At 38.1% G+C, this 14,683-nt stretch overlaps 1 protein-coding gene and 1 long non-coding RNA gene across 2 annotated transcripts; both read right to left on the reverse strand.

The window, feature by feature from the left end:
• LOC110271864 lies at window positions 9,098-9,655 on the reverse strand. The gene is made up of 2 exons (XR_002362686.1): window positions 9,541-9,655; window positions 9,098-9,435 (listed from the first exon to the last, which is right to left on the reverse strand). It is a non-coding gene; the product is annotated as an uncharacterized LOC110271864 (long non-coding RNA).
• LOC107640489 (glutathione S-transferase zeta class-like) lies at window positions 9,767-11,439 on the reverse strand. The gene is made up of 4 exons (XM_021123705.1): window positions 11,418-11,439; window positions 10,391-10,447; window positions 10,020-10,105; window positions 9,767-9,925 (listed from the first exon to the last, which is right to left on the reverse strand). Exons 1-4 carry the CDS (start codon window positions 11,437-11,439, stop codon window positions 9,854-9,856), a joined length of 237 nt encoding a protein of 78 aa, XP_020979364.1. The 3' UTR covers window positions 9,767-9,853.

Below are 14,683 nucleotides of genomic sequence, written 5' to 3' on the forward strand. Positions count from 1 at the left end.
GTTGGTAGTGTTGGGTAATGATTGAAGGGTGGAAAGAAAAGAAGAGAAGAGAGAAGAAGGAAAGAAATGGAAAGAAGAGAGGAAAAGAAGAGTGGTGAAACAGGGCAATCCACGCGTACGCATGGGATGACGCGTAAGCGTGGATAGGTGAAATGGAAGTGACGCGTACGCATGGGTCACGCGTACGCGTGGTGGGTTACTCAGAGGTGCGACGTGTATGCGTGAGGTGATGCGTACGCGTGGGTAGGCTTGTGTGAAACGCAAGATTCCAGCCCAAAACTTGCACAACTCTCTGGAATTTGTATGGAGGTGAAAATTTTGGATTCACGCGTATGCGTAAGTGACGCGTGTGCATGGATTGGCGAAAAACTTGGGGTCACGCGTACGCGTGGAATGGTGCTCTATTTTTTAAAAATTTTTCAAGTTTTTGCACCAAACCAAGCATTCCAAGCCTCCAAACAGCTACGAAAACACCATAAAACCTTATTTAACATACTAGACTACTAACAAAACTCAACAAACCAAACAGAACTTGAAATTAAGCTAATTACCAATATTTACAAAAGAGAAAAATGAAAAGATTTTACCATGGTGGGGTGTCTCCCACCTAGCACTTTTATTTATTGTTCTTAAGTTGGACTTATGAGGAACTTGGTGCACAAAATTGTGATCCCTGGTAATGGCTCCAAAAACTTGGTGCTCTAATCTTAATTCATAATTTGTCACAACTTCGATACAACTAACCAGCAAGTGCACTGGGTCATCCAAGTAATAAAACCTTACGTGAGTAAGGGTCGATCCCACGGAGATTGTTGGTATGAAGCAAGCTATGGTCATCTTGTAAATCTCAGTCAGGCGGATATTAAATGGTTATGGAGTTTTCGAATAATAATAGTAAATAAAACATAAAATAGGATAGGGATACTTATGTAATTCATTGGTGAGAATTTCAGATAAGTGTATAGAGATGCTTTCGTTTCTCTGAACCTCTGCTTTCCTGCTGTCTTCATCCAATCAGTCCTACTCCTTTCTATGGCAAGCTGCATGGTGTGTAGAAACTCTACCGTTGAAAATACATAAGTGATAAAGTCCAGGCATGGCCGAATGGCCAGCCCTCCATGATCTAAGAACTAGACGTCCCAAGATGATCCGAAGATCCTAAATACAATAGTAAAAAGTCCTATTTATACTAAACTAGTTACTAAGGTTTATGGAAGTAAGTAATTGATGCATAAATCCACTTCCGGGGTCCACTTGGTGTGTGCTTGGGCTGAGCTTGAAGTTTACACGTGCAGAGGCTTCTTTTGGAGTTGAACGCCAAGTTGTAACGTGTTTTTGGCGTTCAACTCTGGTTCGTGACCTGTTTCTGGCGTTTAACTCCAGACTGCAGCGTAGAACTGGTGTTCAACGCCATTTTGCATCATCTAAACTCGGCCAAAGTATGGACTATTATATATTTCTGGAAAGCCCTAGATGTCTACTTTCCAACGCAATTAGAAGCGTGCCATTTTGAGTTTTGTAACTCCAGAAAATCCACTTTGAGTGCAGGAAGGTCAGAATCCAACAGCATCAGCAGTCCTTCTTCAACCTCTGAATCTGATTTTTGCTCAAGTCCCTCAATTTCAGCCAAAAAATACCTGAAATCACAGAAAAACACACAAACTCATAGTAAAGTCCAGAAATGTGAATTTAACATAAAAACTAATAAAAACATCCCTAAAAGTAACTAGATCCTACTAAAAATATACTAAAAACAATGCCAAAAAGCGTATAAATTATCCGCTCATCACAACACCAAACTTAAATTGTTGCTTGTCCCCAAGCAACTGAAAATTAAATAGGATAAAAAGAAGAGAATATACTATAAATTTCAAACTATCAACGAAACATAGCTCCAATAAGATGAGCGGGACTTGTAGCTTTTTGCCTCTTGAATAGTTTTGGCATCTCACTTTATCCATTGAGGTTCAGAATGATTGGCATCTATAGGAACTGAGAGTTCAGATAGTGTTATTAATTCTCCTAGTTCAGTATGTTGATTCTTGAACATAGCTACTTTATGAGTCTTGGCCGTGGCCCTAAGCACTTTGTTTTCCAGTATTACCACCGGATACATAAATGCCACAGACACATAACTGGGTGAACCTTTTTAGATTGTGACTCAGCTTTGCTAAAGTCCCCAATTAGAGGTGTCTAGGGTTCTTAAGCACACTCTGTTTTTTCTTTGGACCTTGACTTTAACCGCTCAGTCTCAAGTTTTCACTTGACACCTTCACGCCACAAGCACATGGTTAGGGACAGCTTGGTTTAGCCGCTTAGGCCAGGATTTTATTCCTTTAGGCCCTCCTATCCACTGATGCTTAAAGCCTTGGATCCTTTTTATTTACCCTTGCCTTTTGGTTTTAAGGGCTACTGGCTTTTTGCTCTTGCCTTTTGGTTTAAAGAGCTTTTGGCTTTTTCTGCTTGCTTTTTTTTTCTTTTTCTTTCTCTTTTTTTTTCTGCAAGCTTTGTATTCACTACTTTTTCTTGCTTCAAGAATCATTTTTATGATTTTTCAGATTATCAAATAACATGTATCCTTGTCATCATTCTTTCAAGAGCCAACATATTTAACATTCATAAACAACAACTTCAAAAGACATATGCACTGGTCAAGCATTCATTCAGAAAACAAAAAGTATTGTCACCACATCAATATAATTAAACTAAGTTCAAGGATAAATTCGAAACTCATGTACTTCTTGTTCTTTTGAATTAAAAACATTTTTCATTTAAGAGAGGTGATGGATTCATAGGACATCCAATGGTTATGGAAAAACAAAAAAGAACTATGCTTTTACCACACCAAACTTAGAATGTTGCTCGCCCTCGAGCAAAAGAAGAAAGAATGGAAGAAGAAGAAATGGATGTGAGTGGTGAAGGGGTGATGGAAAAGGGTGATATAGGATTATGAGGAGGTAAGGTGAGTGGAGGTATGTGGGGATCCTGTGGAGTCCACAGATGTTGAGATGATCCTGTGGGGTCCACAGATTCTGAGGTGTCAAGGATTTGCATCCCTACACCAATTAGGCATGTAAAACACCTTTGCATGCAATTCTGACGTTTAAACACTGAATTGATGCTTGTTCTGGGCGTTCAACGCCCAGATGTAGCATGTTTCTGTCGTTGAACGCCAGTTCTATGCTTGTTTCTGGCGTTCAGCGCCAGCTTTCCTCAGTGTGCATTCCTGGCGTCTGAACGCCAGGATGCTACTTGTTTTGGGCGTTCAACGCCAGATCCATGCTCTGTTCTGGCGTTGAACGCCAGCCAGATGCTCCTTACTGGCATTTAAATGCCAGTAAGCCCTTCCTCCAGGGTGTGATTTTTCTTCTGCTATTTTTTATTCTGTTTTTGATTTTTCTATTTACTTTGTGACTCCACATGATCATGAACCTAATAAAACATGAAAGAACAATAAAAATAAAAATAAAATTAGAAAAATAAAAATTGGGTTGCCTCCCAACAAGCGCTTCTTTAATGTCAATAGCTTGACAGTGGGCTCTCATGGAGCCACACAGGTGATCAGATCAATTTTATAGACTCCCAACACCAAACTTAGAGTTTGGATATGGGAGTTCAACACCAAACTTAGAGTTTGGCTGAGGCCTCCCAACACCAAACTTAGAGTTTGACTGTGGGGGCTTTAGTTGACTCTGCACTGAGAGAAGCTTTTCATGCTTCTTCTCCATTGTTACAGAGTTCGGCCATGATGGTCATTTCAATGGCCTTGCACTCTCCTTTTGGATTTTCTTCTGTATTGCTTGGGAGAGTACTAGGAGGAGTTTCAGTGACTCTTTTACTCAACTGGCCCACTTGTGCTTCCAAATTTCTAATGGAGGACCTTGTTTCATTCATGAAACTTAAAGTGGCCTTAGATAGATCAGAGACTATATTCGCTAAGCTAGATGGATTCTGCTCAGAATTCTCTGTCTGTTGCTGAGTGGATGATGGAAAAGATTTACTATTGTTAAACCTGTTTCTTCCACCATTATTAAAGCCTTATTGAGGCTTTTGTTGATCCTTCCATGAGAAATTTGGGTGATTTCTCCATGAGGAGTTATAGGTGTTTCCATAAGGTTCACCCATGTAATTCACCTCTGCTATTGCAGGGTTCTCAGGATCATAAGCTTCTTCTTCAGAAGATGCCTCTTGAGTACTGTTGGATGCAGCTTGCATTCCATTCAGACTCTGAGAAATCATATTGACTTGCTGAGTCAATATTTTATTCTGAGCCAATATGGCATTCAAAGTATCAATTTTAAGAACTCCCTTCTTCTGAGGCGTCCTATTACTCACAGGATTCCTCTCAGAAGTGTACATGAACTGGTTATTAGCAACCATGTCAATGAGTTCTTGAGCTTTTGCAGGCATTTTCTTTAGGTGAATGGATCCACCTGCAGAAGTATCCAATGACATCTTAGCTAATTCAGACAGACCATCATAGAATATATCCAAAATGATCCATTCTGAAAGCATGTTAGAATGACACTTTTTGGTCAGTTGCTTGTATCTCTCCCAAGCTTCATAGAGGGATTCACCTTCCTTCCATCTGAAGGTTTGAACATCCACTCTAAGCTTACTGAGCTTTTGAGGAGGAAAGAACTTGGCTAAGAAAGCCGTGACCAGCTTATCCCAAGAGTTCAGGCTATCTTTAGGTTGAGAATCCAACCATATTCTAGCTCTGTCTCTCACAGCAAACGGGAAAAACATGAGCCTGTAGACTTCAGGATCTACTCCATTAGTCTTAACAGTATCACATATCTGCAAGAATTTAGTTAAGAACTGAAAAGGATCTTCAGATTGAAGTCCATGAAACTTGCAGTTTTATTGCATCAGAGAAACTAGTTGAGGCTTAAGCTCAAAATTGTTTGCTCCAATGGTAGGGATGGAGATGCTTCTTCCATGGAAATTGGAATTTGGTGCAGTAAAGTCACCAAGCATCTTCCTTGCATTATTATTGTTAGGTGCGTCTGCCATCTCCTTTTCTTGTTTGAAAATTTCAGTAAGGTTGTCTCTGGATTGTTGTAATTTAGCTTCTCTTAGTTTTCTCTTCAGAGTCCTTTCAGGTTCTGGATCAGCTTCAACAAGAATAATGAAAAGATTTTACCATGGTGGGGTGTCTCCCACCTAGCACTTTTATTTATTGTTCTTAAGTTGGACTTATGAGGAACTTGGTGCACAAAATTGTGATCCCTGGTAATGGCTCCAAAAACTTGGTGCTATAATCTTAATTCATAATTTGTCACAACTTCGATACAACTAACCAGCAAGTGCACTGGATCGTCCAAGTAATAAAACCTTACGTGAGTAAGGGTTGATCCCACGGAGATTGTTGGTATGAAGCAAGCTATGGTCATCTTGTAAATCTCAGTTAGGCGGATATTAAATGGTTATGGAGTTTTCGAATAATAATAGTAAATAAAACATAAAATAGGATAGGGATACTTATGTAATTCATTGGTGAGAATTTCAGATAAGTGTATAGAGATGCTTTCGTTCCTCTGAACCTCTGCTTTCCTGCTGTCTTCATCCAATCAGTCCTACTCCTTTCTATGGCAAGCTGCATGTTAGGCATCACCGTTGTCAATGGCTACATCCTGCCCTCTCAGTGAAAATGGTCCAATGCGCTGTCACTGCATGGCTAATCATCTGTCGGTTCTCGATCATACTAGAATAGGATCCATTGATCCTTTTGCGTCTGTCACTACGCCCAGCACTCGCGAGTTTGAAGCTTGTCACAGCTATCCCTTCCCAGATCCTACTCGAAATACCACAGACAAGGTTTAGACTTTCCGGATCTCAGGAATGGCCATCCATGGGTTCTAACTTATGCCACAAAGATTCTGATTAAGGAATCCAAGAGATACTCATTCAATCTAAGGTAGAACGGAGGTGGTTGTCAGGCACGTGTTCATAGGGAATGATGATGACTGTCACGATCATCACATTCATGTTGAAGTGCGAATGGATATCTTAGAAGCGGAATAAGTTGAATTGAATAGAAAAACAGTAGTACTTTGTATTAATTCATGAGGAACAGCAGAGCTCCACACCTTAATCTATGGTGTGTAGAAACTCTACCGTTGAAAATACATAAGTGATAAAGTCCAGGCATGGCCGAATGGCCAGCCCTCCATGATCTAAGAACTAGACATCCCAAGATGATCCGAAGATCCTAAATACAATAGTAAAAAGTCCTATTTATACTAAACTAGTTACTAGGATATACAGAAGTAAGTAATTGATGCATAAATCCACTTCCGGGGCCCACTTGGTGTGTGCTTGGACTGATCTTGAAGTTTACACGTGCAGAGGCTTCTTTTGGAGTTGAACGCCAAGTTGTAACGTGTTTTTGGCGTTCAACTCTGGTTCGTGACGTGTTTCTGGCGTTTAACTCCAGACTGCAGCGTAGAACTGGCGTTCAACACCCTTTTGTGTCATCTAAACTTGGGCAAAGTATGGACTATTATATATTGATGGAAAGCCCGGGATGTCGACTTTCCAACGCCGTTGAGAGCGCGCCATTTGGAGTTTTGTAGCTCCAGAATATCCACTTTGAGTGCAGGGAGGTCAGAATCCAACAACATCAGCAGTCCTTCTTCAACCTCTGAATCTGATTTTTGCTCAAGTCTCTCAATTTCAGCCAGAAAATACCTGAAATCACAGAAAAACACACAAACTCATAGTAAAGTCCAGAAATGTGAATTTAACATAAAAACTAATAAAAACATCCCTAAAAGTAACTAGATCCTTCTAAAAACATACTAAAAACAATGCCAAAAAGCGTATAAATTATCCGCTCATCAGAACTCCTCATCAAGGTGGCTTGTGCTTGAATCCATCCTTGAACATCCACCAATGCTTGGACTTCCAATAAGCTCCATTCTTCAAAATTAATGCCACCAAGCTTTGATGGAGTTCTTCACAAGCTAAGGACTCCCAAAATTGATCCTCATGTATTCCCGGATCCCAAATCTTGTTTCTACACCCGTCTTCAAGTTGATCATCATTAGTCCATTCGGGTGCCATAATCTTGGAATTCTCACTCGAGCGACCAAACATCCTCCTAGTAGACCCAAGCAATCTAATTCTACACCAACCCTTGCTATTAAGCTTTGAACATACAACCATCATGAGCTTTGATTTACAATGCCAACCACTAACCATCTCCCTTTTGCTCTTAAAGCCACAAAGAGCTCTAATTTGCCTATCCGTCTCAAGCAAACCATATTCAAATAGAATCATAAAGCTTAGGGATGAGAGATTTACCCACTTGAATGATAGAATGGATGGTGATGGCTTGGGGAGAGGTGTTTCCATTGGTCTTGCAAGCTTCACTCCCTTGTGTTCTTCCTTGCTTACCTCCACCTCTTCACAAGATTTCTCAAATTCAATCCTTTGTTCATCAATTTCATCTAACTCTTCTCCATCACTCAAATTATAAATGGGAGGATGAGAGAAATCTACCTCTACATTGCTTTCTACCTCACCGGGAGAAGGTTCTTCAAGTTCAAAGGATTCACTACCAAGAAGGTTTGATGCATGATCTTCATCACCAAGGGAACTCAATTCTTGCTTCATTCCTTCCAAGTCTTCATTCAAAAATTGTTTTGGAGGTTGTGCACTCTCCTCCTCAACATTAAATTCAATCTTCTTGGAGGGGTTTTCTATTACTTTAGATCCCCATGGAGGTTCCGCATCTTCTAAATCTTCAACCACTTCTTCCTCTTCTTCAACAATCATAGGTTCCTCCAATTGTTCCAACACAAAGTTACATTCCTTATTTTCCACCGGAGTTCCCAATCTCTCCTTCATGCTATGCTCTTCAATTGATTCTCCACATGTGGCCATGGAAGTGCTTTGAGTGTTCAAGCATTGGGAGGCTAATCGGTTTATGAGTTCTAATACCTCCCTGTGCATTTCTCTTTGCCCTTGAAGAATGAAGCCAAGGGTTTCGTCTATTGAAGATTGGGGTGGATAGCAAGATTCATTCACTACAAGAAAAACACCCATTCAAGTACACTTGAAAAGTGTAGCCAAAAGTGAAAAAAAATGATGCCTTATGCTACGGCTACGCTTTCTGGGCTACGGCTACGCATTTTGGGATGATTCCTATTCAGCCGTTGACTATTCTCAAAGGCTACGCTTTTCTGTACCAAGGGCTACGCTTTTGGCGTTTGGGAATAGGGTGCGCTTTTCAAGTGATGATGTCCAGGACCAAAGGCTATGCTTTTCAGTTTCTATTTTTACCAGAATAGGCTACGCTTTTCAATGCTACTGCATCACCTATAAAGCGTAGCCACATTGTATACTATGGCTACTCTTTATAAGTGTAGCCTTAGGTCCTTCAAATTTTTTTTGAATACTATAGCTACCGTATATAAGTGTAATCTTAGCTCCCTTATTTTTTTATATATATAATATTCTAATAATTATTAATACAACATAATATTTAGTAATATAATTACATGTATAATAATTCTGTATTTTTAATTAAATGAGTTAAATATTATAAAATAAAAATAAATATATAATTATACTAAATAATTTCTTTAAATAATAAAAATTATCTCTAACCAAAATATATTTATAATAATGATCCAAAAATACTAGAATGAAGTTGTAAATATTCATACATCTCACACTTAGAATTTACTACCAATACTCTACAAAAAACATATCCTACATAAGTATCTTCTATTAAAAGTCATTAGTCAACTAACCACACATGTATCCATTCCCAACACTACTCTATCTTAGCCAATAAACCACAATAATAATCAGCTTAATCTTCATTATTATCCTGCATAATTATATAGAAAAATAGTTAGAAAAATATTCATAATTAAAAAATCAAACTCAAAACTATCAATGACTGATATCATTAATTCTTTCTGTACCCTGTACAAATTTCACAGATGCATAATAGTGTTTCACAAATCCAAATTTAGAATTCAAAAATAAAAAAAGCATAAGCTATAACCCGTAAAATAAAAAGCTATAAAATCAGAAATAACCAAGTCATACTATATCTGTTGTGTTATGTCATATATACCAAGTCATCCGATGTTTCTAGTTCATGGTGAAAAGGAAATAACCAAAAATAACAATACAACTTTCAGCCACAGCAAATAGAAGTGCAGAAAATAAAAAATACAACAACCAGAATTGCACAAACAAATTTCAGCTATAGCAATACAACTCCGTTAAGTGTTAATAAAGCCAACAACATATGAATTCCAGCCATAGCAATTAATGTAAATGCAAGCAACACAAAACTATTCCAATATCACCCATGAGACTATAGCATCTGCCCCCTTAAAATACCAACATACTAGGAAATTTCATCTCCCGTTGCATATCTTCCCGTGTGGTCCTTCAAGAGTTTTTCAAGTGCTGAAACAAAAGTGGTAATAGTAAGATAGCATTAGAATATGCCCTAAAAAAACAGAAATGCATATTTGAAGCCTTTAGTGTATAAGCAAGTTAATCAAACATCACCTGTGAAGCCCTTTCTAAGGACACCTTGTACCCAAGGAAGCTTTTCGTCAGGGCCGACTTTTTCCCCGATGTAATTTTGCAAATAATAGTGGACATAGTGTGTAAAGTATAAGCTAAAACATCCAGGAACAACGGCTTCATTCGTAATAGAAAATCAGGAACCGAATGCACAGCAGAAAGCTTATGTTTTGAAGAGGCTGTATGGACGAGGAAACAATGTGGGTAGCTTGTGGATGAGATGACATGATTAAAACTTAGAAGGAAACGCATTCATTAGAGTTTGCAACCACTAACTGACACAGAGCAGGTGTACCTAGAAATTGATTACTCTTTTGTGAATATCACTAGGCAGCAAAGGGTGTTGAGGATACTTATCATCTAGATACTACATAGATACAAAACAACAATATGAATGAGGGAAACAAAGAGGAAAAGGGGTACAGAAAGAAAGCATTTAGATATGAAGTTGGAGGGATGACCATAATAATGGCTAAGGAGTCAGCAAGCACAAGATCGCCATCCACCAGAACTGGCACGAAACCAACGGGGTTGAGCTTGAGGAATTCTGAACATGATCAAATAAAATATTGAGTAAACACCAATCATACTGCACATGTAAAATAGTCTTTTCTTACAAAATTCATATCTACAGAGAACCAAAAATTCAGGGAAGACTACAATTTTGACCCCTGAAACAGACTTTCCTTACAAAATAACCATTTCAAGTTTCCAATTTGACAAACTGAATCCAAGAGAGCATATCATTACTTGTTATTTATAGTTTTTGTTAGCAGAAGATTGGGGATTAAGTAGTGAGGATGTTGAGGAAAATAAAAGGAAGAGAACAAACCCGGATGAGATTGCTCTCCCTTCAAGAGATTGACGGCTATATAGTCATATTTTAGGCCTGAAATGAATGAAAATCACAATCATATTCAGAGGAAGAAAGAAGCAAGAAAATTATCATAGAAATACAAAACTATTCCAACATCACCCATGAGACTATAGCAACCAAGATAATCAAGGTTTGGGTTGGTTATACAAGAAGAAGAGATAAGGGATGTAACTAACACCAAATTGAAAGCTTTCAGTTCATACTTAAAACACAAATCTAATTTCTGATACTCACTTTAGTAGGCATAACCCTTCCCTTTTCTTTACGAAACTGATTATACACAATTACTTATACAATTCATAACAACAGCTTCAAAATTTAAATAAAAAAAGAAAAACTTGCAAAATCCTCAACATGCCAAGAAGAGGGAAAACAGTGGGAAAAAAACACAAAAACAGAAAGAGAAAAGCAAAGTAAGGAAGTAGCATGGAAGACTTCAAATGCATGTAAGAACTAGAAAAGGAAAAATTAAGGGGAAAAAAATTAAGCTTTGCCACCAACCTTAATCCTCTCTTGTTCTTCTCACGGGAGACAGTGACAGAATCACCAAGAGCACCAGCTTTGCCAGAAACAGTGACAATCATACACAAACCCAGAATCAGTCTTATTCCTTTTTGTATGGATTAAGAAACTACCAGCTTTCTTTTAATAACCGTTCAGGTGAAATCTCCACATGGAACTTCATCAACATTCCACTCTTATGCATAATTAGTTATGTGCTTATCCTTTGGTCCTTTACTAAGTACATAACATCTTAAAATATGATGATTAAATGTATGCCAAAGACCAACTTTGAAGCATTTCAAAAATGGTAAAATAGAAAGAATCAATGTCAAAGATTCCTATACATATTCTGCCAACAAATAAATATTTATTCACCACTTTTTAAGTCTAAGTACTTATGTAAATTTATGTGCCTACAAATATTTATTCACATTTACCCTTATCCATCGCATGAAACTAGTGTCAAATTACAAAATACCATGATCCATATTCTCCCCCATTGCTACTGTACCGAAAAGTGATAGTGATGAATAAAAAGATTATTATGCAAATCTGTTTTACAATTACACATGATGTGTAGATAGAGCAGTTGGCACTAAGAAAATTAGAGGAGTATAGCAAAATAGGGTGACATTAAAACATGCAAAGTTTTGATAAATTGGACCAAATAAATAAAAAACAGAAGAATCTATTGCCAATATCTGACTTGCGATAGTGTCGCACAGTTTCGATCAGTAGTGGCACTGATTAGCACTTGACATGTTAAGTAAGTGAATAAGTGTGAGTATCAAAATTGTTTAAGGTGGAGTTAATGTCAAAAATAAAAACCAGACAAATTGATAAACATAAGGACACTATTCTATTCTTTATCAGAAGGTAAGATAAACATAAAAAATCACTAATCTAACAATACTCACTAATCTGTTGAAGGATTTGGTGGCACAGTAGCAGCTAGACCTGCTAGTGCAACAGGTTCAGGAACAAGGACAGCATGACCAATCCGCTTGTTGCATTTATGAGTAGATCCAAAACACCAATACAGGCTCCACCAGCTTCCCCAACGTTTTTTCTGCAGTTAGAAAAAGAGCGCAACTTGAGAGTTTTTGGGAAAGAAAAAGTATAGGAGCAAATTGCAGTGGATTAGGATAAAAAAATTCCAATAAAAGAAAAACACAAGAATTAATCAAATTTCATGTTCCCCACATTTTCGATACATAGAAAAAAATAACACAACAAGAAATATAAAAATGATTCAAGGAAAAATCTAATAATGCAGGAAACAAGTGCTGTTAAATTGTCAGAAAGCAAGCTGTGTGAGAACTTGAACAAACTGCAGGTAAAGTATTTTGGTTTAACACAAAAAAATGCAAAACACAAAAAGAGAAGCATGTTCCTTATTTTTCACATTTCACTCTTATGATTTGGCAGGGTATTAATGTTAAAACCACAGAAATGTAAGACACAGCAAAGTCATGTTCCTTATTTTTCATTATTTTCATTCTATTCTTTGTTCTTCCTCTCATCTAAAATACACCATTTGTAACTAACTCAAGCAATCTCCCCTAATCTCTCTGAAGCTCAGGAAGCTGTAAGACAATTAACGGACAGAAAGGAATCAAGAAATGCAACAGTAATGTAAGTAGTGCACCAAACAATAATAGAAATCAACAATTTCAGCAAATCAAAGTAGTCCATAAACCAACAACCCCTTAACACAGAAGCCACAGTACCTGAAAATCTGAAAATAATTGGGAAACATCAAAACCAAAAACAAATTAAAAATAAAACATGATGCTTCTTAATTAAAAAACAAATAATTGCAGAACCTCTCCTGATCAGAACAATAATCAAAACCCCTAATCAGAAGTTCCAATCATCAAAATCCCTAATCAGAACAATAACTATTTACCTGAGCTTGAGCAGAGGTCAAAGAAGAGAAGAAGAAGAAGAAGACTAGCGGCAAACAAGAAGAGGACGACCGGGGACAACATCGTCGTGACCGAGACAGGAAAACCAGTCGTTGTCATTGAGGGTCAGAGAAGCGCCGTCGCACTTCGCATTCGTTGTCGCTGAGGATCGTCAACTCGTCATCACCGTGAGGCGAGAAGCAGTGCAGCACCATCGTGACTCTGAGGCTGGTCAGTGGTGACGAAAGCCGTGACGGTGGCTGGTGAGAGACAAAGAGAGGGTTGAGAGGGAAAAGGGTGATGGCAGATGGTGAGAGGCAGAGAGAGGGCTGATAGAGGTGGTGACATCATTCGTGAGCCGTGAAGGGGACCGAGGGTGCATGGCTGCATCTTGTGGTGCTGAGAGAAGAGGGCTGTGTGCAGACCCTAGAGTGTATGGTAGTATGTGATTTGGTGAAAAGGAAACAAAAAATTACTAAGTGTTTGTGAATTTAGCTCTAGATACATTAGGCATCACTTTTAAAGCGCACCCAAAACATAACAAATAGGTTACTTCTTAAAAGCGCTTCCTTTGGTATGAAAAGTGTACCCATAGATATCAATATAAGGCTACACTTTATAAGTGATCTTTATTGTATCTAAGGCTACACTTTTAAATGATGCCACAATTGTGTTTCCTATTCCCTTATAAAAAGGGAACACGGAGAAAAGCGTAGCCTATTCTATGAATAGGCTACGCTTTTCAAATGTAGCTTAAAAAAAGTGTGGCTCAATAGGTGTTTTTCTTGTAGTGATTGTTTTGGAGGAAGGTTTCATGGTAGGAAGGTGGTTCTTCTTGGTAAGAGTATGGAGGTTCAACACTCTGTTTTTTTTCACTTGTTGCACAACACACCCCAATTCCTTGCCCTCAAGTTGAGATTCTACGATCTTCTTCACACTCCTCTCTTCGGTTGTTCCTCCACAATCATCCTTAAACATGTTTTGCTTGTGGTATGAATCCCATGAGTCTATCTTTTGACGGATGGTTGCTTGAAGCTGATCCATTGATTCCTTGAGGTGATCCACTTCACTAACATAAGTAGGATCATATTGTTCTCGGATTGATGGACATGAATATTCTTCCATGGAGGGTTGTAGTAGAAAGTATAATTCATCTTGTGGGTGAAAATTCGCATACATTGGAGGTGGTTCATCTTGGTAATAGTATGGAGGAGGTGGTTCTTGGAGGTGTTGAGGTTGGGATGGTAGTGGTTCTATGTGTGATTCATATGGCTCATATGGTTATTGGTATGGTGGGTAAGGATTAGGGTCATATGAAGGTGTTTAGTAAAAAGGGACTTGTGAGTATGGTTGAGGGTTATGTTGAGGATGAGATTCATAGGCATATGGTGGTGGTTGTTGATAGTTACAAGGATGTCCACCATAGCTATTGGATTGATATGCATTAGGGATTGGATTATACCTATAAGAAACCGAAGGAGGTTATTGCCAAGAAGGTTGATCAATCCCTTGAGGCTCCTTCCATCCTTGATTGTTCCACCCTTGATGCACATCCTCATTGAAGCTCTCATTCCCTACAACATAATTGTAACCATACTCATAGCCAAAGTGATGAGAATTCATAATGAAAAGACAAAATAAAGACAAAAGCTAACAAGAAATAATGAAACAAATTCCTAAGACTAACAAAAACTAACAAACAAGCAAAAGACAAACATATTCATAATATTCACATATACACAATAACCAATAACAAGGCACACATTTGTAAATCCCCGGCAGTGGCGCCATTTTAATGAAGAGATTTTATGTCGGTATAGAATTTCACAAATAAATT

This window comes from Arachis ipaensis, chromosome B05 (assembly GCF_000816755.2).
Source record: "Arachis ipaensis cultivar K30076 chromosome B05, Araip1.1, whole genome shotgun sequence".
Classification (NCBI taxonomy): domain Eukaryota; kingdom Viridiplantae; phylum Streptophyta; class Magnoliopsida; order Fabales; family Fabaceae; genus Arachis; species Arachis ipaensis.

Excerpts from the sequence above, each read along its gene's own strand:
- LOC107640489 (XM_021123705.1), bottom strand. The coding sequence starts at position 11,439 with ATGGGGGAGAATATGGATCATG. Across the intron at positions 10,448-11,417 it reads GGGGGAGAATATGGATCATG|GCCTAAAATATGACTATATA; the intron begins GTATTTTGTAAT and ends CATTCATTTCAG. Across the intron at positions 9,926-10,019 it reads ACTCCTTAGCCATTATTATG|TATCTAGATGATAAGTATCC; the intron begins GTCATCCCTCCA and ends GTATCTATGTAG.